Source organism: Hyperolius riggenbachi, chromosome 1 (genome assembly GCF_040937935.1).
Source record: "Hyperolius riggenbachi isolate aHypRig1 chromosome 1, aHypRig1.pri, whole genome shotgun sequence".
Classification (NCBI taxonomy): domain Eukaryota; kingdom Metazoa; phylum Chordata; class Amphibia; order Anura; family Hyperoliidae; genus Hyperolius; species Hyperolius riggenbachi.
In genome coordinates, this window is record NC_090646.1 from 331950191 (window position 1) to 331976101 (window position 25911).

The window sequence follows — 25911 nt, forward strand, 5'->3', positions numbered from 1 at the left end:
TTGAATATGCGGAGGAACTAGTGGGTAAAATCACCTAAGTATGACATATGTAAAGTCTCTTGGAGTTCATCTAAGCTGTGGAAATCAAATAAAATGCTAAGAAAGACTAATGGACAGAGATTCAGAGCAAGCAGAGGCAGTATAACAAACGTGCATTCTAAAGCGATGTCGGGGATGCCGCTTACTAGTTTAATGGCCTCTCTGCATGTAACAAAAGACAGACAGCTCCACACTTCTGCTGCTCAATGGGCTTTGGTAATTTACCAAACTTCAAAGGCACCTGTGAAAATCTTTATGAATTAGCACACAAAAGTCTAAAATACCGAATGCGGTATTTTTAAACGACCAGAATTTATCGCACAGCCTTTTATGAATCGACGCCTTAGTGTTAAGAATGAATATATATATATATATATATATATATATATATATATATATATATATATATATATATATATATATATATATATATATATATATATATATATATATATATATATATATATATATATATATATATACATATACATATACACACACACACACACACACACACACACACACACACACGCACACGCACACGCACACGCACACACGCACACACACACACACTCTCTCTGTAAAAAGTGCTGTGGACGATGTCAGTGCTATATAAATACTAAATAATAATATGATCAAAGGAGCATTATTCTGAACTGATACCGATGATTTAGCAGCAAGTAAATGTGAACAGTTAAATAAATGCAGAATATAAAAAAAAAAAAAAAAAAAATCACAATTATACACTTGTCAAATCTGGGAGCACAATTTAAAATACACATTATCAGGCACTTTAAAGTAAAAGAAGCAAGCCCACCAAGTCTATGTAAGCTGTACTTACACAGTGGTCTGGTTTCTCATCTATTCCATAAAGAATGTGGTTAGACCGAACCATGTCATCTACCACATTACTTTTGGAGATCTCCTTGGAGCGGAATTGCTGTGGAGCAGAGAGATTCTTCCCATCATTATTGCCCAGGTGGTTATAACTTACAATAGAGGTTGTCTGGGAATAAAAAAAAAGCAGAGGTCACCTAACAGGAAATAAAAAGGGTTACCATATCAAAAGCCTTGCACACACACAGTCAATAAAAGTCTTCGGGAATCATCTGCCAAGATTGATCCTTAACACAATGTCAAAGGACACACTGTGCTGATGCTACAGTTTTGTCTGAGACTACTGTATCATAAAGAGAGCTTCCAATGACAAATGTCTAGGGTGTTTACTAGTTAATAGGAGATATCTTTAAAATGTGCTGTCTGTCCTTGCTTTATAGGGAGTTTAAAATGAATGAAACATCTCAGTGTTGCAAATATATGATGGGATTTAGCTAACAAACAGTTAACTCTCCTGCCGGGATATGCATACTGGAGACTCAAAATAGAGGCCTGCAGTGGATCGGGTACCCACAGGTTACCCGAAATGCGGATCAGATGCGGGTACCCAAATTGATTCGAGCTGTGGGTGTGGGTCAGGGGTAGCGAGTTGCGGGTCGGGTGTACCCGAATGGATTTGAGCTGCGGGTGCGGGTTGTGAGTTGCGGGTGACGGGTTGGCTCGCGAGTAGTCAAAACAAGCTTAAGAAAATGGAGTATCTTTTGCCTTCCCAAAATCTGTGATGAATGCTGGCACCAGAATACTTTCTTGCTTACTTGTTTGCTGCTTCTCATCTTTAAAGAGAATCTGTATTGTTAAAAGCGCACAAAAGAAAACATACCAGTGCGTTAGGGGACATCTCCTATTCCCCTCTGTCACAATTTCGCTGCTCCCCGCCGCACCTCTCATGCACTGAATAGTGACAGCCAGGCTGATCATTTCTTCCTGCAGACAGCTCTGCCCTGTCTAATTCCTCAGTGTGTGTCAGCCAGCTCCTTTCACAGCCTAACAGAGGAGGATTTTTATCCAGCTCTCTTTCACTAAGAGAGAGCAGAGACGCTGCTGGCTTATGTAAATAACACACACACTGGAGTGTGCATAGAGGGGCCTGGAGAGGGGTGTGCATAACAGATCAGTACGGAAGAGTTGGCAGCCTTCCAGACACAGCGCGACAAGTCCGACAGGGGAAAGGTACATTGATTTATTACAGAGGCGGTGATAGTAGAAAGTGCTGCAGTAAGCCAGAGCACATTAGAATAGGTTTAGGAACTTATAGGATGGTAGAAAAAAGGATGACATTTTTGTTAGAGTCTCTAATGCCAGCAGACTCTTTCCTGCTCTCAAGCCGACACCTCCCCTCCCCTCATACTAGTGCATATAACTGCGAACAAACCAGTGTGAGAATGAAGATGTGTTTTTCCTAGATGGCCAGATATCACTGGGGCATGCTCTGTTACAGGAAAAGGTTTGATAGGAAAGCTCTGTCTGTTAGTGAGGGCTGAGACACACCAGAAAAGCTCCCCAAACGCTAGAGGTTTCAAAAGCTCTTCCAAATGTAATGCTATGTTTGGTTTTTTTTTACAAAACCTCATCGCTCCAGTGTGCATAGGAGAATATTAGCAGTAGGTTTCAAAAACTCAAAACGCTCAGAAAAACTCCTCTGCTGTGCACCAGGCCTAACTGGGGATATTTGATAGGACAAGAGCTAGAGGATGTTCTGGCATGTTCTCTAAAGCTGGAGGGAGGAGGCAAAGCAGCACATGGCAGATAGAGAAGCACATGCCACATGTGACAAGATCTGCTAGCAGACAAGTGTAGCTGCATCTACAGCCACCTGGCACACAGATATGCCATTGCTGCATATGACTAGAAAAATTAAATACAGGATTTTATTATCAGACAGGTACAAGACAATGGGGCAAATTTATCAACACAAATGCATGCAAAATGGAGGGAAATCTATTGCAATAGTGAAACAATTGAGTTGTGTGCTGCTTTGTTTTCTTTTGGTTGTGATAAATCTGCTCCAATTAACTTTGATTCTGCGTGGTAAGTCCTGAGTAGGTGTGGATATACAGTATATTTGTTCTCCCTGCTTAAAAGCCTTGTTGTACTCATGCAATTCCGATTTTCTTAATGAATTATCGTTTATTTTGCTGTTAAGTTACTGTAATACAGAAAAACGTAATTTAGGATGTACAGTATATACACATCCAATGTGGATTGGCCAATTATCTCCCAATTTTACATCTCCCATGTAGTATGAGGAGGGGGTACAATTTCACTAGATGTAGTGTAGATGGGGAGCAGCCTACAGCATACAGGGACAGGGATGTGGGTGCTCTGCTATTTGTTGTTTGAGCAGGACTGTTACTTCTCGGTTTTCATTCATTTAAATAAGGGTTAAAAAAAAAAAAAAAAAAAAAAAAAAAAGGGTTTTATTTACTTTACAGCTCCCCAATGTTGCTTTAAATGTGTACTTTAGAAGAAAATAGAAAAGTGGGTTGCGGGTCGGGTAGCGTGTTTGGGTTGGGTGCTGGTAGCGGGTCAGCGGGTGTGGGTCGGGTATCAAATTCACCTGGAAGCAGGTTGTGGGTCGGGTGTGGGTAGCGGGTCTGCGGGTGGGGGTTTGAAAAATTGGACCCGCGCAGGCCTCTAACTCAAAATCAAGTGAGCGCTTACCTACATCCTGAGAAAGCCTGTGGTGGGCTATAGAATCATGTAGGTGGGTGGGGCTACAATTCACATCAATGGTGGAAAGGCTGCCTGATTGGTGTGCCCAGCCACCTATCTGTTTTACTACCAAGCAGTATGCTTGATTGCCTGAAATGGTAGAGCAGACCTAAAGGGCTTAGAAAGCACTGAGCTCTGGCACTATCTAGTGTGTATATAGAACCATTGAGACCCTGAATTTATCGGGAACCTGAAGTGAGAGGAATACAGAGGCTGCAACTTTCATTCTCTTATGAACCATGCCAGTTGCCTGTCATACTGCACTTTCGGCTTTAGCAGTTTCTGAGTCACACACCTAAGCATGCAGCTAGTGGAGTCAGGCCACATGCTCATTCTGGGCCAGAAGGGACGTGTGACATGATGAGAAAAACAGTAGGTGTATATAGTACTAGTTCTATGTAATTATCTGAAGTCCCTTTCTGAAAAAAACAAACAAAAAAACATTTGTAGGCTCTCGGTGGTATATAAAGCAACACTGGTTATCGAAATTTCAGATCTCAGTATGCAAGGCAATGACACCGATCTACATTCACCAGCACAAGGACTAGGAGAAGATACCAGTCAAACATCACAAACTGACCGACAAAGAGGTCAAAGCTGGGCTGGTTTACACTGCAAAAGCCTTTTCTAAGTGCTTGTAATCACAAAACCTCTTGGTAATGTAATGCTATGAGTTTGTTTTCACTTGACCAAGATCTAGATCCTGGTTTTTGCTTTCTAACCCAGGTGCGGCTTAGATTTCGGAGCGTCTTATATGGCATCAAATACTGTTCTTTTTTACCGGATTTTAATAGTTTGTTATCCCAACCTTATATACTCTGGGATAGTTATCCAATTTGGTATGTTTATTGGGAAAAGTTGTGTTTTGCTTAACAGCGGTGTTCATGCCAACAGAACTAAGCAGAAAGTTCTCATGGAAACAGGGCTCAGCTACTGTAATGAGAATATCCAATTTATTTCTGCATGAAACAGTACTAGTGTCAGCAAAACATAACAGAAGTTTCAGGCAAGTAGCTTTCCTTTAAGTGCCCCTTTAAGCACTATAGGAAGGACTGCGTTCTTAATACATCTGCTTTGTGCCACAGAAGGATACACATTCCATGCCAGTTAATCGGGCAACAAGGTAATTCCCATCATAGCAATAGAGGTCTACTGTCTCTTATATTTAGTAATTGCACAGTTGTTCATTCACATTTCTAGAGCCAGTGTGTGAGGATGACCTCCCTAGGACATTCTGGATAAGCACTCATTCAGACTTACAGTAGTAAGCACTAGTGTACACACACACACACACACCTTACTTAAATACTGATCATCTGTCTTCTGATATAATACAAGTTACCTTTAAGCCAGCACTGACAAGAAAGTCCACCAGCACTGATTTAATTTTAGTCTGTCCAGACTTAAAGTCATCCCCTCCGATGAAAACGGATTGTCTCACTGCCAGCTCTATAGCTCCAGGAACAAAAGTATTCTGCGGGGAGCCATTGATATATGCACAACCTTCCAAGATGCTAGCCACTGCAAACATTGTGGATGGAGACACTTCAAGCCCGAGCTGTGTAGAAGAAATGAAAAAAAAAAATGATAAAAATGTACTCATTTGTTGCACTAGGCATGCCAATGCTATTGATCTACTTTATTTGTATGCAACAAGACAAACAATCTAAGCAAACTTCTAGGCAACAGTAAAGAAAAAAAATATAGATCAGAAAGTTTTGCAAAACTAAAGCTATAAATACTTATAATCCATAAAGAAGCTTCGTACAAAATACAGTAAACAGGAACAGAAAGTGCAGTCATGAATTATGTTGGGTGACTGCAGTTGGAGCCAGAGATGCTCATCTATAAAGAAAGGCCTCGAATCTCAGCATCAAGGGAGCCATCACCTGTTACACTGTCAGGAAAAAAAAGGGAGCATAAACTTGTCGCCTCTGGCAGGTTTTACATTTTCACCAGAATTCTACTTTTATGTGACAATTTGTAAAACAAAAATACTGAAATGTGCCAGCTGTATAAGAACTGATTTCATCCCTTAGCAGCACTTAAAAAAAGGGACTCAGAGCACCTCTCATGGGTATGCCTTTAAGCCAGACGACTTCCAACAAAGTCGTGCTATGACCCCTCTGGAGGAGCCTGTTGCAATGGCCATGCGTGTCACTTCCGCTTCCTGCTTCATTCAGTGATGCACTTCTCTAACAGAGAAGACAGGGGAGGTTAAAACATAGCCAAGATGGCAGACACGATTTTTATACTGAAATCGAACGAAAACTGGTGTAAAATGGCGATTTAGGCATCAAATGAAAGAGGAGAGCACAAGCTACAGAAAGGTATGCATCTTTAAATACTTTGCAGTACTTTGGAGTCTCTTTAAAGGAGTTATCAGGCTAAATAACAAAAATGAGGTTTACTCACCTGGGGCTTTCTCCAGCCCCTTGCAACCGGCTGTCCCACGAAGACCGCTCTGCTCCCAGCCGCTGTCCCGGTCTCGCTGCATTGGGTCGGCCTTACTGCGTCTGAGCGACCCGCCGCTGGCAATCATCGCCACGTGGTCCGCGGCGCATTGTGCTGTAGTTCTGCGCCTGTGCAGTGCGCCGAGGACCACGTGGCGATGATTGACAGTGGCGGCACGCGCAGGCGCAGTAAGGGCGACCACGCGGTCGGCCTCTGCACCGTGCAGCGAGACCAGGACAGCGGCTGGGAGCAGAGCGGTCAGCGTGGGACAGTTGGCTGCAAGGGGCTGGAGAAAGCCCCAGGTGAGTAAACCTCATTTTTGTTATTTAGCCTGATAACTCCTTTAAAGAAATACCTGAGAGGTGCTCGGAGTCCCTTTAAAGTAACAGCTTTAAAAATTTGTCTTGAAAACCACATATTGGAAGTTGGTACTTAGAAAATCCAAATCTCTTGATCAAGGCATTCACCTTCAAAGACAATTGGGGCAAATATCGTATTTACTGGAGAAAAACACCCCAAGGAGTGTCCATATGTAAAAATAAATAAATAAATAAATAAAAATAAATAAAATATGATTCAAGAACATATTTTTAAAAATCCCTGACAGAGAAGGGGAAAAATAAAAATAATCATCCTTAACTGTCAATATACAACAACACATTTTTAAATTATAGGTTAAGTCCCACAAAGTCATTTTTTATCACTTGTGAAAATTCTGCTTCAGATTATCAGATTATATTGAATGGGAATGTTCTGCGCCCCCTTCAGCCCATTCTCACTGCACATGTTCCAATCCACATTTTGGATCTCTTGAGATTAGGATATGCAGGGCCGGATTTGTACATTTACTGCCCAAAGCCCACTGTCACCAACTCCCCCATAAAAATTGTTGCCTTAATAAATCCTCCTGATGCCCACTATTCCTGTGCGGTGACCCTCAGAACATTTTCAGACCCCTCACTGCTGCTTAGGACCCTCTTCTTCCTTTTGGCTGGAAACTCATCTCTGTGCAATCATACTAGGTCTGTGAGCATATGGTCCGCACATGCCTAGTAGCACGAAGCCTTTTGTGCAGGTTTCCTCTGTAGACAAGTGACTTTGTGCTAATGGAAATGTGAGGACCATACTTGTGCATGCCCAGTACAGTTACACTTGTACATAGGAGCACAGGCACCAGAAAAAGTCTCGGGCAGCAATGGGGGGCTGACCCCCAGTATAGGTAGCCAGATGCTATGCCCCCTTTAGTATAGGTAGTCAGGTGTTCTCCCCCTCCACAACTTAGTGTAGGTAGGCAGATGCTGTCCCTGTTGCCCCCCCCCTTTAGTATTGGTAGCCAAATGCTGCCCCCCTCCTTAACATAGGTAGTTAGAGGCTGCCCCCTGTGCTCCCCCCCCCCCATTATGACAGGGGGGGGGGGGAAGCTATCACTCCCCCCCCCCCCCATCATAAGTGGCCAGATGCTATCTCACTCCTTTTGAATATAGCGGGCCAGATGCTGTGGCCCCGTACCTTTTTAGGGAGACAGATGTTGTGCCACCCCCTATAGGGAGACAGATGCTGTAATATGTCCCGCTCTATAATATGAAGCGGCTCCTCTCGGGGCTGATGACAGGTGCAGTCAATCTGTCACCACCCGCCCCTCAGATTCATGTGGATTATGGCGCTCTATGTACGGGCCTTGGTGCCCCCCCCCCCCCCCCCCCCCAAGTCCAGCCCTGAGGCTTTTAGCTAAGTGTACTCCCCAAGTTTATCTTCTGCTGTACATGTCCCAATGTGAATACTTTCACTGTAGAATAGAACTGCAGTACACAAATAGCCTTAACAGTGTTTTTCAGCTTTCCATATATCAAGAGACCGATGCAGCTAGTTTCTCTATATCGTTATTTGTTAGAATACTCAGAGACAGGTGCTTTTGCTGACTTAGTGGGACTAAGCTTTGGTATTCCTATTTAGTTTGTAATTAGATTTCATAAGGGACACAGCACACAGGTGAATATATAACTACAACGATCTTCATTGGAACATTCTAAAGTTACAATCACTTATTCCTTAACAGGAGGCGATTCACCTTGCTACAGAAAAGTAACACTGCAAACAGAATAAGACATATTGGGCTAATAAGCTTTTATGACAACTTCCTATTTACCCTGGGATGACTTGTGCTTTCATTTGTGCCAAGTACTGATTACTCTGACAACTCTGATACTTAACTCGGTTAATAGTCTAAGTGGTTACTATATAAAATCGGGAATGCTCCTTCCACAGGGAAGGGCAAAAACAGAAAGTCCTTTTACGGGTGATCCACTACATCCACATTCAATACTTGTTTCTATAACCAGTTTCAGACCGCGTCACGCTGATGGTCGTGGATGCTGCGGCAGGCCCAGGACGCCCAATGCTGATCGGCGTGCAGTCCCCCCAGGACTGCACCCAGCGTTGTTTGCAGGGGATCGCGCATGCCGATGTGCACGCATCCCTGCTTGAATGACGGAGCTCCACGATCGCCACTAGGAGACTGTTAGTCCGCGAAACCGTCGTCTAACAGTGTACAGCGCTGTGATCTACACATGTGACACGCTGTCCCCCTGGAAAGAAAAAAAGTGATCCGCTGTCATAGGCTGAAGCCTATGACAGCTGATCTTGAAGATTGGCTGGCGGGGAAGCACAAAAATTAAAAAAATACACCAAAAAAAACAACCAAACAAACAAACAAACAAAAAAACGCATTGGGGGAGCGATCAGACCCCACCAACAGAAATCTCTGAATCCCTTGTGTGCAGAGTTGTACGGCCCTGCAGCGAGGCCTTAAAGCTGCAGTGGCCTATTTAGAGAAAAATGGCCTGGTCTTTAGGGGGGTTAAACACTGCGGTCCTCAAATGGTTAAAAAAAAGACAAATTTTCAATTAGATGCTGTAGCACAGTCTTGCAGTACAAAATTTGATACAACTTTATTGCCATAAATACAAAAATTTATGTATTCAGAAAAACAACAACTTTGAGATCATAGTATTTCTGTCCTCACTCCCGCTGATGGCACCAGGAGCGTACTGCGCAGGCCCAGTAGCTCCTGGTGACATCAGGGGAGGCGAGGACACGGCTACGCAGGCGCAGTGGTTTTCAGACTTTAAACTCTGAGATTCCAGAAGTGAACCGGAGGTGGGGCCGGAGCATCGGTGAGTGGCTGCACGGGCACAGGATGCCTGCGGGGGACCATTAGAAGCCCCAGGTAAGTTCAACTCATTTTTCCCCGACCCCCCTACAGTATCCCTTTAAGGCTCGTACACACGCCGTACTAAAGGGAACGACGGGTCCGTCAGACCCTCCTGCTGGGCGGGCGTTCCAGCGACAGTACAGCGTGTGTACAGTCAGTCTGCAGACTGATAAGGCTGTTTCTGAACGATCTGCTCAGCGGATCGATAGGAAAAATGATTGAATTCAGAACGGACATATTGGAAATAATTGATCTGGCAGGTTAATCTTCCAGAAAAATTGTATGGTGTGTACCTAGCATAATACTTTCAGCCATTAATCCTGAACGCAGATACTGATAAGGTACACTGACATAGGTTTGATCATACTGTCTGCATTCTTGTTTTAAAGTGTACTGCAGCCAAAGCTAAGAGGGAAGCCTCAGGATCCTGTAAAGGTTTTCCACGGCGTCCTCCAGTTCTCAGATGCTACCCCCCCCCCCCCCCTCGTCCAGAGATTTCCGAACAAGGGCTTGTCCGTAAGCTGATCAGGTTTGCACTTCTCTTCACCATGCCTGCGCAGTAAGTCGGAGCCGCGTGTTACGGCATAGGCACAGTCATGCTCACGTGGGTCAAGCACAGCCCTGCTTGTGCTTGAAGAGGAGCAGGGCCTGGATCTTCTGGAAGGTGATAGGGAACAGCGAGAGGAGCGAGAAGGACCCGGGAAGCCTCTATAGCACGGGTGCCCACACTTTTTCGGCTCGCAAGCTACTTTAAAATTTTCCGAGCCCAGGAGATCTACCAACATTTAGGTAGCTAGGTATACGTGCCTTCAGTATAGGAGGATAGGTATAGGTGCCTGAAGTATAGATAGCTAGGTATAGGGGCCTTCAGTATAGTTAGCCAGGTATAGTGTAGTTAGGTGTAGGGGCCTTCAGTATAGTTAGCCAGGTATAGAGTAGTTAGGTGTAGGGGCCTTCAGTATAGCTAGCCAGGTATAGTGTAGTTAGGTGTAGGTGCCACTGACCTCCCTCCAGTTCCAGCGGCGGAGTCTGGGGCTCCTCCTGGTCTCCCCTTCTTCGGCCGCGCTGGATAGTGTCAGTGCAGATGCGCGGCATAGAAGAAGTCCCCGGTGAGCGAAGGGGGCGGCAGGCAGCGTGCGTTGACGCATTGTGCCCAGCGCCGTCCCCAGCTATGATGTCGCCGTGTCCTACATTCCCGCTGCGCGGCCCCTCTCCTCTCCGCCTCTTCCGATTGGCTAGCGGCCGGCAGCAGAATCTGACAGCTGCCGGCCGCAAAATTTAACATGACGCGGCGGCGGTCGCGATCTACCGGTAGATCGCGATCGACCTATTGGGCACCCCTGCGCTATAGGATCCAGAGGCTTCCCTCTTCTTATGTAAATATTTTCTATTTGACCAGAGCTTAAACTAAGGTTTATTATAAACATATGATTCAGACACTACTTACGGTAAGTCAAAGAAATCTGCAGGACAGAAAGTCGATTGGCATTGTTGAAAAGGTAATATGCAGCATTCTAGATCCCTCACACTCCAGGGTCACTTTCAGGGCTCGTTCACACCTTGGGCATTTTTGCCCTTTTTTCAAGCGTGGGCAATTTAGAAAGATCGCCCTAAAAAGCGTGTGCAATGAGTCCCTATGAGAGTGTTCACATTTGAGCGGTTTGTTTCCGATCCGCTCAGCAAAGCACTGCCTGTACCATTTTCTGAGGGTTTTTTTGCCAATGGAAGGTATAGGGAAATCGCAAAGAGCTTGAAAAAGCGCTTTGTATAGCGATTTCCCCAGTGCTTTTAAGAATAAATACATTGTATTTATTCTTTTCCGGGTCAAAGACTTCACTTCCTGACGCGCAAAAGCACTTTATACAAAAATCACAGCGCGAGGCTAAGCGCCAGGAGGAGAGAAAAAAAAAAAAAAAAAAAAAAAAAAAAAAAGAAAATCGCTGCTGTTAGCGAATTCGATTTTAGATGTGAACAAAGCCTAAGGGTTAAAATACTGAACGTTGTAAATCATGCATGTTCAGTGCATAGTACTAAGACCACACACAAGATAGCAAGAAAACAAAAAACAAAAAAACAGCAGAAGTCAGCTATGGGAAAGTAGTAACAGTAGAAAAGCATGCCTGTTACTTCACGATATTGATGTCACTTTTACAGTACATGAAATATAACTTAATTAAAAGTTTGCATTAAGCTTTTCTAACATAAAACAATATCACAAAACCCATTTTAAACCTACGTTTACATTTTCCCATAGATTTCCTGTTTAAAATGCATCTGAAGTTGCTATATGAAAATGCGCAAGTGAAGCAAATCTGTTAACTGTTTCAAGGTAACACACTTGCATAAAACAAAGCAGACCTTTGACCAACTGCCTCATACGTAAAGCACACAATGTACAAATATAACATTTCTATACTGGTTTTTTTGTTGTGGTTTTTTTGTTTTGAGTTCTCAGTCACCTTTACTTCATGCATTCAGCTGTGACTCAGCAGAAAGTGACATGTTGGAAGGTAAAGGATGAGAAGTCCAGAGTACTGTGCTATGAACAGGATTGCTGACAAAAGCCCTTTGTAAAAAGAAACTCATATAGATAAGTGGATATGGTGTCATCACTGTGAACCAACCTGCTCACTGAAAACCACCAGGTGAGAGGGATGGAAGAAATGCTCATTCTCGTTACACAATTGCCATATCTAATCTGGCCAAACTCTCTCTGTAGCTTTGGAAGACATGCAAGTAGTGTTACCTAACTTACTGGTGCAACAAAATCAGAGCTAAATATACATTATGTGTATAAAGTTTATTTGTTTCAATTGAAATCCCTCATCTATTACTGCCTCTCTGCAGAAAATGAGATTAAAGCAAGAAAACTTGGAAAGCGCAAGGATCTGAGCGATTTTGACAAGTCAAATTGTAATTGCTAGACAGTTGGGTCAAAGCATCTCTAAATAGCTGCCTATCAAAAGTCATAGGATGAACAAACTGGTGAACCAGCAAAAGGGGTACAGGTGACAAAAGCGCATGGTGCAATGTACTAAGGTGGTGAGCAAAAGGCAGCTGCCCTGCTCCCATCCCACAGAAAGGCTGCTATAGAATGAATTACTGTCCCCCCCCAAAAAAAAAAAAAGAAAAAAAAAAGATAAACGGAAACAAAACCTGAGAGAAGGCTGACATAACAAACGGATTTCTGCATATGGGGCTACCTGTAAAGTTAACATTAGCAGTGCAGAAAAATGCGTATTTAATGCTAAGATGTTGTAGCATGTTTCCTGTTAATTTATCCTTGTTAATTTATACAGTACTAATACCAACAGGATTTTGGACTGAGACTTCAGGTATTTTAGTCTGTTTCCAGAAAAATTCATTTAGGTTTTCAAGCATTTCAATCCCTAAATATGTAATTGCTTTTATGGCACCAGAAAAGGGAAGGCTCCTTGTGCATTAATGTGGGATTATGTTCCATGTTAAAGTGTACCTGAGACCAAGTACAGTACATAGAATTTATATACTTACTAGGGGCTTCCTCCAGTCCCATGAACTCAGTGGGTTCCCTCGTTGTCCTCCTGGGCGGCTCCATTTGGACGAACAAAGCCCCCCGGGATGACGGTGAGGAAACCCACGGATTTCATGGGGCTGGAGAAAGCCCCATGATGTGCATGAAATAAAGGCGTGAGGATAAAAGGGTGCAGCTCGATAACAAATTGGCACAGCTCAATAAAGCTCAACACACACCATACAATCTTGGTTGTACAGATTTACCAAATGTATGTAGTATAAGGGCCAACAGATTGAAAATAGCTTGAATGACTGATTGAATAAGGTCTTATACTACATGAAAGTGGTAAGATTGAACAACCAAGATTGTATGGTGTGTGTTGAGCCTAACGGAATCTCATTAACAAAAAAGTTCATTTTCAAGTGGATGCAGAGTGAAACGGAAAACATGTAAACGATAAGTACCATTTTAAAACAGATGGGAAATCAAAACGAAAATATATTTACTATAAAAACCGTTGCATAATTCAAGAATACAGCTAACCCTAACCCTACTCTCACACAGAACCCTCCCCTGGTGGTGCCTAACTAAGACACCCCCCACCCCCGATGGTACCTAACCCTAACGGGGGGGGGGGGGGTGCCTAACCCCAACCACCCCCTTGGTGGTGCCTAACCCTAACCAAACAAAATAATATGAAAAAAAACTATAACGTTGCAAGTTTCTAAAACGATTACATATTTCAAAAACTTTGAGGCTCCATGCACACTGCAAATCCGATTTGCAATTCAGATTTTCCCTGAGTGCAATCAACAGAAAAACGGAGTCAAAAACGCAGCATGCAGTAACAATTAAAAATCTGATTGGATGTAAAAAACGATTAAAATAAAATCGGAATCGCATGCAGGGAGCCTGAAACTGATCTAATGTTGAAAAAGGTATTTATTGCATGACCATTTCTCTGCTTTGGGCACCGTATTACCGATAAATGCATTAGAGTCTATGGTGGCGCCCAAATCATCCATTAGCCACCAGCCCCTTTTCTCATGCTACTTCCAGGCAAGTATAAATTGTTCTATATACATGGTCTCAGGTACACTTTAAGAACTTAGAATAACCTGTATTAAGAGTTATGCCACTTGAAAAATAAGCTTTTCTCATAGCCGAGGTAGACATAGTGCTAAACAAGTGTCCATCTAACTCTTGTCTCCTGCATCTAGCCACTGCACTGTTTTAACAATAGAGAGATAAGTAATCTGTATGTACACATCTATATTCTCACTATTAAAATCAATAATTTTGAGATATCAGAAAGGTTTTCTCTCTCTTTTTCCTGAAGTTCCATTCCCATCTGATTGATGGAGTTTAGTATCACGGATTTACCTGCAGCTGGCACTGCAGATCATATGTCGTTTTCATTGTGAAATATACATGGCAGAAGGTAACTCTGCTACTCCGCTACAATAGACTCTGTCCTAATCTCTTCCATCCTGGTATGGTACGCCAGCTCCTCTGCCAGCGACAGACTCAAACTGCAGAGGGTCATCAGATCAGCGGAGAGGATCATCGGGAGATCCCTTCCCTCACTGGACCTCCTTTACCACTCCAGGCTGTACTCCAGAGCATTAAAGATCACCAGCGATCGCTCACACCCAGGCCATTGCTTCTTTAGTCAGCTCCCCTCGAGCCGGAGGCTCCGGTCCATCTTCACCAGGACCTCAAGGCATAAAAACAGTTTCTTTCCCTCGGCTGTTAACCTTCTGAACTCTCTCCAAGTAACTGCCCATCCCCACACCACCACACCATGTCTGCACTGAGGCACTGTGCACATGGATAGACGGCACCCTAGCTCAAGCTGAGTTTTTTTGGGTGTTTGAGTTGTAGCTATGTTCTGTTCCTTTCTGACTGCTTGACTTGTCCTGTATCTATATCCTGTATTAGTACCGTGTACGTGCCAAGACCAATTCCAGGCACGACCCAGTCGTGCTTGGTGAAAATAAAAGTTTCTGATTGTCAACCACCGGAAACAGCAAAATTACTTTAAAGCATACCTAAAGCAAAGGATGGCCATAAAGTTAGATACTTACCTCTGTAGAAGGAAGTCTATGGATAGTCCAGATGCTTCCCAGATTATCCTGTTACCCACCTATCAAGCACTGAATGTCTAAACATATATTTAACAAGGGCTTGTGGAATATACCGTATTTTCCATCGTATATAGAGGACACACACACGGAGACAGGGGCACACATGGGGGAGACATGGGGCGCACAGGAATCAGGAGGAAACCATGAACAAGACTCCTGGAACATGGACGCACCATGTTTAGTATTTTTCCCCTGGTTTTTGCCCTCTAAACCTAGGTGCATCTTATATTCGAGCGTCTTATATGGCAGAAAACACAGTACTTCTGTGGCCACACATTAGTTTATGTACAAGCATGACTGTACTGCCCATGCAGGAGTGCAGGAGTACAGGAGTACAGTCCATGCAGGACCAGTAGCATGAAGCCACTTGTACACAGCTTTTTTTCTCTGTACAGAGGAAGTGCTAAGCTTTCTGTCCCTTGTCTTCTACAATGGAGAAGGGGCATGATCTGCATGTGGGGGTAAAAAAAAAAAAAAAAAAAAAAAAAGTTTACCCTCTCCAGTTTTGAGGAAGCGATACTTAACAGTAAGAATGGTTAAAATGTGGACTATCTTACTACAGGAAGTCGTTATGGCAAATTCTATAGCTGTATTTAAAGGCTTGGATGCTTACCTTGCACTGAAGGACATCCATAGCTACAATTACTAGGTAATTACTATCAGAGTTGATCCAGGGTTTTTGTGTGACTGCCACCTGGAGTCAGAGGATTTTTTTCCCTTAGAGGGCTGGTGCACACCAAAACCCGCTAGCAGATCCGCAAAATGCTAGCAGATTTTTAAACGCTTTTTTTTATTTTTATGAGGCGTTTTGCGGATTGCTGCTGCGGTTTTCAGTATAGTAGATTTCATATATTGTTACAGTAAAGCTGTTACTGAACAGCTTCTGTAACAAAAACGCCTGCAAAACCGCTCTGAAGTGCCGTTTTTCAGAGCGGTTTGCGTTTTTCCTATACTTAACATTGAGGCAGAAACGCACCCGCAATCCAAAAAATGCCTCACCCAGGCATTTTTCGTTTCTGCAAAACGCCCCCCGCTCTGGTGTGCACCACCCCATTGAGATACATTGACCAAGCAGATCCGCAGCCGCAAGCGGATCTGAAAACGCCCAAAAAGCCGCTCGGTGTGCACCAGCCCTAAAAGTGAATTCGCCAAAGCCTTGTAAGGGGATTTTATTTTATTTTTTGCCATCCTCTGGATTATCTGGTATACTATACAGGTCCTTCTCAAAACATTTGCATATTGTGATAAAGTTCATTATTTTCTGTAATGTACTGATAAACATTAGACTTTCATATATTTTAGATTCATTACACACAACTGAAGTAGTTCAAGTCTTTTATTGTTTTAATATTGATGATTTTGGCATAAAGCTCATGAAATCCCCAAATTCCTATCTCAAAAAGTTAGAATATTTCATCCGACCAATAAAAGAAAAAGTGTTTTTAAAACAAAAAAAAAAAGAGTCAACCTTCAAATAATTATGTTCAGTTATGCACTCAATACTTGGTCGGGAATCCTTTTGCAGAAATGACAGCTTCAATGCGGCGTGGCATGGAGGCAATCAGCCTGTGGCACTGCTCAGGTGTTATGGAGGCCCAGGATGCTTCGATAGCGGCCTTAAGCTCATCCAGAGTGTTGGGTCTTGCGTCTCAACTTTCTCTTCACAATATCCCACAGATTCTCTATGGGGTTCAGGTCAGGAGAGTTGGCAGGCCAATTGAGCACAGTAATACCATGGCCAGTAAACCATTTACCAGTGGTTTTGACACTGAGCAGGTCGTGCTGAAAAATGAAATCATCTCCATAAAGCTTTTCAGCAGATGGAAGCATGAGGTGCTCCAAAATCTCCTGATAGCTAGCTGCATTGACCCTGCCCTTGATAAAACACAGTGGGCCAACACCAGCAGCTGACATGGCACCCCAGACCATCACTGACTGACACTGGACTTCAGGCATTTTGGCATTTCCCTTTCGCCAGTCTTCCTCCAGACTCTGGCAGCTTGATTTCCGAATGACATGCAAAAGTTGCTTTCATCCAAAAAAAAAAAAGTACTTTGGACCACTGAGCAACAGTCTAGTGCTGCTTCTCTGTAGCCCAGGTCAGGCGCTTCTGCCGCTCTTTCTGGTTCAAAAGTGGCTTGACCTGGGGAATGCGGCACCTGTAGCCCATTTCCTGCACACGCCTTTCTGGTTCAAAAGTGGCTTGACCTGGGGAATGCGGCACCTGTAGCCCATTTCCTGCACACGCCTGTACACGGTGGCTCTGGATGTTTCTACTCCAGATTCAGTCCACTGCTTCCGCAGGTCCCCCAAAGTCTGGAATCGGTCCTTCTCCACAATCTTCCTCAGGGTCCGGTCACCTCTTCTCGCTGTGCAGCGGTTTCTGCCACACTTTTTCCTTCCCACAGACTTCCTACTGAGGTGCGTGGATACAGCACTCTGGGAACAGCCTATTCGTTCAGAAATTTCTTTCTGTGTCTTACCCTCTTTTGCTGAGGGTGTCAATGATGGCCTTCTGGACAGCAGTCAGGTCGGCAGTCTTACCCATGATTGCGGTTTTGAGTAATGAACCAGGCTGGGAGTTTTTAAAAGCCTCAGGAATCTTTTGCAGGTGTTTAGAGTTAATTAGATGATTCAGAGGATTAGGTTAATAGCTCGTTTAGAGAACCTTTTCATGATATGCTAATTTTTTGAGATAGGAATTTTGGGTTTTTATGAGCTGTATGCCAAAATCATCAATATTAAAACAATAGAAGGCTTGAACTACTTCAGTTGTGTGGAATGAATCTAAAATATATGAAAGTCTAATGTTTATAGTGAAGGACAAAAATGTACCTTTATTTTTTTCCCTGGTTGAACTTCATGGATGGGTGTCTTTTTTTCAAGCAAACTAAATATTTAACTATGCAACCAGCAGAAAAAAAAAAAAAAAAAAAAAAAAAAAGAAGTTTACTAAGAAGTACTGCTGCCATTTCTTGCTCTATAAGGCTGGTTTCACAGTGGGACGTTAAAGTCCCACGTTACAGCAGCCAGTAACGCAGCCTAACTCACAGCACTGTAAAATCAATGTGCTGTTCACAGTGCACACGTTGCGTTACATAGTAACGTAGCACGTTTAAACAAAGTGCTGCATGCTGTACGTTATACTGGGCTAAGCCACGTTAGACTGTTTGCACATGCTCAGTAATGTTGGAGAAGAAGGTCTCCCCTCCTCCTCCGCGGCCAGCCGCAAGGCTAATTAATATTCACTGCACTGTGGAGACTCGTGGTGGGACTGTAGTGTTGTCCGGATCATGAACGAATCGTTCATTTGATCCGGATTTTTTTGGGGAGTCGAATCATCCAGATCTCCACAATGAAAGATTCGGTTCAGGAACATACAGAATGTACAGTGCAGGGAAAGTCCTGTCCTGCTAGTCATTTCACCCAGTCTGCTTCCCTAGTAAAATGATTCAAATGATTTGGTTCAAAGATCCGGATCTTTTCAATGATCCGATTCAAATGATCCGAATCCTTAAAAAGATCCAGACTTCCTATCACTAACCTGGAGCGGCTGCTTTGAGAGCTGCATAACGCAGCTCAATCTGACGTCCAACTTCAACACCACCATGCGTTGCTTTAGGGGCACGTTATGCGACCATAACGTCTTCTAAAACGCAACGTCTTGGTGGGAAAGTAGCCTTAAGGTTTTCTGCCTACTGCAGCCAGCTGAAAACCATGTTATTTTAATATTCATGGCAGGGTTGGAATGCAGCTCTGCCTAGCCTCTGGTGGTAGCACCCACCTCCCTCTCTGGTGTGTCAATGTACACACAATGTACAGCACAGAGAAAGATATGAGCAATTACAGCACTAAAATGCAGTGCACCAACAAATCTCAGGATTAAAGTCAGTTTTATAAAGCACTCCATGAAGGGAGACCACAGCAGAATGTAGAACTGTTCATCTTCCTACTGCATTCAGTGCAAGGAATTTTGCCAATGTTTGTCAATTGTTAAGTGGGATTTTGACCAAGACGCACTTCACATACCTCAATTGCTTTTAGCAAATTATCTGCAGTGTCATTTACTCCCTTGACAACATCGCAGAAACGTTCTGTGTTTGCAGTCCACAACACAATAACCTTTTCCACTCCACTCGTTCTCTTGAAATCTTGAATATCTTCACGAATTTTCTGAACCTATAAAGGAGACAAAATAAATTCTTTCAACAGAAGCCATATTGGTAGACTGACATGGTGCCAGCAAACATGGTCGTATCAGTGAATCTGAAGCAGCATCTATGAAACAAATACAGATTTTTGATAATAAAAAAAAAAAAAAAAAAACACACCTTGACTGAAAGTTATTTTTTAATATAACAAATGCTTTTATTCAACTTAAGCTGTTTAATATAGTTAAAGCTGTTTGAAATATCAATGTTTCAACACAGTTTTGATTATTAATAGTATTAGCAAAGGAGAAACTAAAAGAAAAAAAAAGGGACACACTAAGCACGAGTGGTAATAGTCCCCTCCAAATGGTGCTATAGGAGTTAATTGTTGGGGAAGCGAACTAGCATGATGGTCTCCAACACAGGGTTTTCATTGTCTCGTTGGTCAACCTCTTCAATAAGCTTCCAAAGTGGAGTGTGGGGTGTGACGCCTTCGATGTGTCATATCGAACATGTCATATCAAATGCGTCATTTGAGTCACAAATGTACACTTCATTGCAAATACCAAAATGACGACATTTTAAATTAACTATGTTTCTCCTTCACCAAATGGCTGGAGGAACCTTTGCATGCAAAGGTATTTAGGAATCCCTTAGCAGAGGTTCCTCCAAGCGCCCAAGTGTGAAGCGCTTGCTCCTAGTTTACAACGCTCCCAATCTTTAGCGTTAGTCTGCTCACTGTATTTCTAGCCATCGGATGTGACTAATTCCTGAATGATAATGGTAGCAGATTAGACGGAATTGGCGAGCTTTGTCACGTTATCATCTGTGATCCAGCATCCGGTCTTTTTAACGTCATTTAGACGGGACCGCGGTACTGGATTGTCACATGGGGTATGTCAGCTAGGATAGAAGCAGCCTCATTTTCTAGCCCTACAGCTTGGACTACATCCCGCGACAGATAAAAATTGTGTACAGCTCTGAGGGTATAAATATGGCGCCGTATTGACTTACAATATATAACGCTATTTAGCGTTATAAGTGTTAAAAAAATGGTGCATGCAGTGCGACTTACACTTGTAATGCTAAATAGCGCCATAAGTGTTAAAAAATGCAGGGGGCTGGTGTTAGGCCGCAGGGGGGGGGGGTGTTTAAGCGCATGCGCAGTAGCGAAAAGCACAGACCCAGCTTTACAGGAACAGCGTGACACAGGGGGTTTTATTATAGAGGATTAATAGCGGTTTTTATAAAATGGCGCACAGTTCCACCGATGTGTGATAAATGTATCTAAAACGCAATTTACCATTTTTATGTAAATGCATTAATATTGATACATTAAAACGATAGTGTTTTATGATCCATTTATCGGCGGAACGGTGCGCCATTTACAACTGTATGCGTACATCTATGCTATTTGTTGGTGCCCCTTTTCCCATATACTACCACTAGATGAAGAAAAAAGCAGTTCAATATTAATTAAGAAAAACAAATGTATATTAGCATGAGGTAAAGCTTACAATTCAAAAGATGTGGATTCAGTTTTGTATTGTTCAGTGATCACCTATAGACATACCTGTTCTGCTTTAGTTCCATGGATGACATGGTCAGCTCTATCCTCCTGATTAGCAGCAATAAATTCAGGTATGTAGATCGAAGGTCTAGGCTTCATCTTCTCCATGAAGGGCCTAAGCTGTTCCTGGAGTTGCCAGTCTAAAACCTCTGCTCTTCTTGTAGCATCCGCCAAGTTCATAGAGGAGATATCCCACCCTAACAAAATGGTACGAAACTTAACAATGCATCATAATCACAACAGTGAAGTTATTTTTTATGTTCTTCCTATTGCAAAGTTAAATAGGCCAGAAATACCTTCCTCCCACTTCTGGCATGCATACATTTCAATCAACTAGTTTAATAAACCAAAAACCAGCAAAAAGCATATTAAGTGAATAATACATTTAAAGTGAACCAGAGACGAAGCACCCCCATGTATTTTACCATATATATCAGTGGGAACATTAGAACACCTACCTGGCTCTCTGTTTCACTCTTAACTGCTCAGCTTGCTCTTGTTATCAGCCCTGATAAAATCCCCGACTGAGCATTCATTCTGGCTTTGCTCAGGAATTATTATACAGAGTCTGTCTTCTCTGATGTCTTTTCAAGCCCGCCCCCTTCTGGCTTTGCTAGAATGACTCCGCTATAATGATTCCTGACTCCGCTATAATGATTCCTGAGCAAAGCCAGACTGAATGATCAGTTGGGGATTTTATCTGGGCTGATAACAAGCAGGCTAAGTAGTGAAGAATGAAACAGAGAGCAGGGTACGTGTTTTCTCGAGTGAGAGTGTGTGTGTGTGTGTGTGTGTGTGTGTGTGTGTGTGTGTGTGTGTGTGTGTGTGTGTGTGTGTGTGTGTGTGTGTGTGTGTGTGTGTGTGTGTGTGTGTGTGTGTGTGTGTGTGTGTGTGTGTACACACACACACACACACACACACACACGAGGGCGCTTCATCTCTGGTTCACTTTAAAGAGACTCTGGAGCGTATAGAAATTGCTATTTTTACCTGGTACTTCGCTTCAGGAATCTCAGTAGAGGTAAACTGCCGCATCCCCGCGGCAAAACGAGGGGATTATAACCCCCCCCCCAAATCCCAGGGCAAACATCCACGACTTTCAAAGCCGTGGATTTTGCTGCCCAGGGAGGCAGAGCTTTGAGCTGTAGCTCTGCCTCTACTGACGTCAATCGCCATGCGGCTCTCCACCACTCCCGGCCCCTCTCTATGAAGGAAGACCAAGAGGGGCGGGGAGAGGTGGAGATCCGCTGCGATTGACTTCAGTAGAGTCAGAGCTACAGCAGAAAAAAACTCTGCCTCTTTTAGGAAGCGCTCCCCAGATTTTCCACAGGGATTTGGGGGGGGCGCTAAAGACCTCGTTGTGCCGCGGGGATGCAGAGGTTTACCTCTGAGACTCCTGAAGCGAACTACGAGGTAAAAATAGCAATTTTTATTCACTTCAGTCTCTCTTTAAAGAGGCACTGAAGCAAACTAATTTTGCCCAGTTCACCTTATAATTCGCTTCAGTACTCTCACGACAAGTAAACCGCCGCAAAACGAGGGCTGCAGAGCCCCCAAATCCCCGGGGGACAATCCAGTCGGCATTTCTTGGAAGGGGCAGAGCTTTCAGCTTCAGCTATGCCCCTCCTGATGTCAATCGTGGCGGATCGCCACCTCTCCCCGCCCCTCTCACTCTTCCTTTACAGAAAGGGGCGGGGAGAGGCGGCAATCCGTGCGGCGATTGACGGCAAGAGAGGCAGAGCTACAGCTTATAGCTCTGCCTCTCGGAGCAGCAAAATCCACGACCAAGTGGGTCGTAGATATTTGCAGAGGGATTTGAGGGCTCTGCAGCCCTCGTTTTGCAGCGGGGACGCGGCAGTTTACTTGTCATGAGAACACTGAAGCGAATTATAAGGTAAAATGGGCAAAATTTGTTCGCTTCAGTGTCTCTTTAAGACTGGATTCACAGTGGTCAGTTGCATAATGCTAGTGTTATAATATGCGTGAACTGCAATTGAGACTGGACATAGACGTTCATACAAACTGAGATAGAGTAGGCAAAGCAGAAGAGAACTAATCACTACTCAATCCTTTTCAGATTAGGAAACTGGTGGGGATGGAGGCACCCAGAGTATTAAAAAAATAGTTTTCTATTGGCATAAAAAAAAAAAAAAGCAAAATTTTCTCTTACCTCTCTAGAAGACAGAACACCAGTTCAACTAGAAAACCTTTTATTCAAAACACAGATAGAGACCACGTTTCAAGGGTACATAAAGTTTCAAGTGTGCATAAAATATGGGCACCTCTGATCAGAGGCACCCATACTCTATGCACATTGTTAGAAGACACTGTGTATTGACTTGAGAAAACTGGCTAGTACCCGTGAAATGCATTTGATCGATTGCTACATCGGATTATTACCGACTCAGTTATGACAGGCTCAACCTCCCTGGCGGTAACCCAGAGCTGAGTTTGGGGTAGGAAAAATAGCCAGGAGCGGTAATCCTGAGCTCAAATAAGGTAGCTAAAAAAATTGCAGCTAATAAGGTAGCTAAAATTGCAGCTGTGCAGCCGTAGCTGGGTCCCGTGTGCGATCGGCACTGTCCAGCAGGACTCCACGCTCCTATTGCCGGCCACCGGGATTCCCATCTCTTCTCTGCTTCCTGGATCCCGGTGGCCAAAATGGACCCGATCTCTTCCTCAGCATAGAAGGTAAACAGAGAGAAATGCACCCTGTATGTAGAGAGTTTAGCCTGTCTAATTCCTCCTCATTTGTCTCTAATCACAAGTTGTAATTTGATCTCTCCCCGTGTTACATGACTGCCATGGCAGATCAGCTCATTTGAAAGTACAGGATGTCAATATAGCCATTTGGTTCCCAACTGCTTCTGAGCTAAGTGCTTTTGCTGATCTGCCTGACTGTTACTGATTTTTGCATGGATTTTGACTACTCTCTGCCTGCCGCCTGCACCCACCTCTGCCTGCCTCCTGCACTGACCTCTGCCTGGATTTTTACTCTCTGCCTGTTGTCTGCACCGACCTCTGCCTGAATTTTGACTACTCTCTTCCTGTCGCCTGCACCGTCCGCTGCCTGGATTTTGACTATTCTCTACTAGCCACCTGCACGGATCTCTACCTAGATTTTGACTACTCTCTGCCTGCCGACTAAGGTCTCTATTCATAAAGCATTCCCGCATGCGGTAATGCTCAATACAGCTGACTTTCCCGACCATTTAGCAAAGTGTGCATTCACAAAAAGCTGTTTCCGCATGAAAAACTACAATTCCTGAGCAGCGCGGGAAATTACCGCCTTGTGCGGAGATTATCACAACACAGGTGACTGAAGGTTAATTCATAAAGATTAGAGCAGGCGGAATGTGAGCGGAGAAACCTGGCTGTTTAGATATTGCGATAAGCCAGCGGAAACAGCAAAGCTAATGGAGAGGCAGACCTCCCAGGCAGCTGCAGTGAGAACAGAACAAAAAAAAATGCATCCCGGAATACCAAGGCTGTGTTTTTTAACGCCTTGGGTACCGGTTTTCAGATATATTTCACATCAGAAAGCCTGCATGTGTAATATTTCTTGAAATTCTTCTAAGCTGCAGCAATTAAATAGATGGTTTAGAAGACTATTAAACAGATTCAGCGCAAGGAGAAGCAGTTTTAAAAAGAATGCACATGTAAAGGGATGCTGGGGCTGCCTCCTTTATACTAACTGTCTCTGCACAGAGAAATGTATTAACTCAGCCAGCAAAAGAAGTACAACTTTTAGACCCATAAATCCAGACAGGAATGAACCACCAGGTGAGGTTAAAGAATGTTACATGCAGCAGAGATTTTTTTTTAAATGGGAATGAGCTTTAAAAAAACCTTTAGCTCAGTCTGTATACAAAAATCTGTATAGAAATGTAAATGTCTGTGCACTCACAGACTCTAAACATACAAATTTGTTCTGTTTGAGTAGTTGAAAAAAATTTAAATTATTATTCATTAGAGAAAATTAAACAAAGGTTAACATTCAGAATATCTTCATTTAATCCAATTTTCTTAAAGTGGTATGAAACTTAGCATTTCTTTTTTGCTCTAAGATTCTTTACAACACAAACCATAAAATTAGTAGCAGAACAACATTCAGTTAGTCCTCGTTCCTATCATTAAGCGCAGATGGCCGTGTGAATGGGGCAGTGCTACGATTCCCGAAAAATGCATGCAGCAGCGTAATAGCGCATCGCACTGCTGCACATCGCATATGATGAGAACGGCTGAAGAGCAGTTTATGTACTTCACCCATTCTTGCATGTTACACACTATACATGCTGCTGAAATGCGCATGGCAGGGCGTAGCATGGGAACTAGGCCTTAAGCCTCATCTACATGCGTAGATGAGGCTCCGATGCGGCAGCTCGATTAGCCGCCGGATCGCCTCTTCCGCGTCCCCGCTCGCCGGATTCAATGCCCGCGCCGCTTATCTTCCGCTCGATTCCCTGCCATTGTCCCCTCGCTGGGAATCGGCGGTAGCAAGATCCGACCTGTCGGATCTTATCAATCAAGCCGCATCATCGGCTCGATTGATAAGGCACATTGGAGCCTCATCTACGAGTGTAGATGAGGCTTTAAACAAACCTCTTGTTCAGTGGGAAACTTAAATCTAAAATTGAGGAGGTGATTAGATTGTCTTGTTTAAAGTTTCCTTATCTGCCACTATTTGTAAACATTCCTGGCAGTGTTTTAGCTGAACACAAGCAGAAAGTGTACAAATAAGACACATTCTCAATGGATACACTATAATATATAAATACAGCAGCTATGCAATAAGTTACAATGGCAGCTTTCAGAGCAGATAAACTGTACTTTGGGGACATGTACCATAATTTGTAAACGGACAATACTACTTGTGCACAAAAGCAAACATGAAAACTGTATGGGTAACAAAGCGTAAGAAAACACGTTTTCATTGAATGTTATGTAAGAGAGTTTAAGCCTATTCAGTAGTTGTACTTCAACCTTATGGAGTATATTACCAACTCAAATTTTAAAATGTGTGGCATTCAGATGGGTTGGTTAGAATCTGTCATTTCCTCTGCAAAATACTGGCATTCAAATATTTAACCAAGTCTTACCATCAAAGACAATATCATTTGGATGGACCATAGGAATAAGATCACGAAAAGGAATATATACATCTCCGTCAGGTCCAGTACCCAAACAGACTGTGGATGACTGAAACAACGATCCATAATAGTTGGCAACCTGCA

General features: G+C 43.3%; 1 protein-coding gene across 1 annotated transcript in view; it reads right to left on the reverse strand.

Annotated features, from left to right (window-relative positions):
• Positions 1-25911, reverse strand: part of ISYNA1 (inositol-3-phosphate synthase 1) — a 90673-nt gene that overhangs the window by 22571 nt on the left and 42191 nt on the right. Inside the window, exons 4-8 of the mRNA XM_068233900.1 lie at positions 25777-25906; positions 20681-20874; positions 18986-19135; positions 4991-5206; positions 881-1045 (exon numbers count right to left, since the gene is read on the reverse strand). Coding sequence (XP_068090001.1) covers positions 881-1045; positions 4991-5206; positions 18986-19135; positions 20681-20874; positions 25777-25906 — 855 coding nt within the window. The remainder of the gene's footprint in view (positions 1-880; positions 1046-4990; positions 5207-18985; positions 19136-20680; positions 20875-25776; positions 25907-25911) is intronic.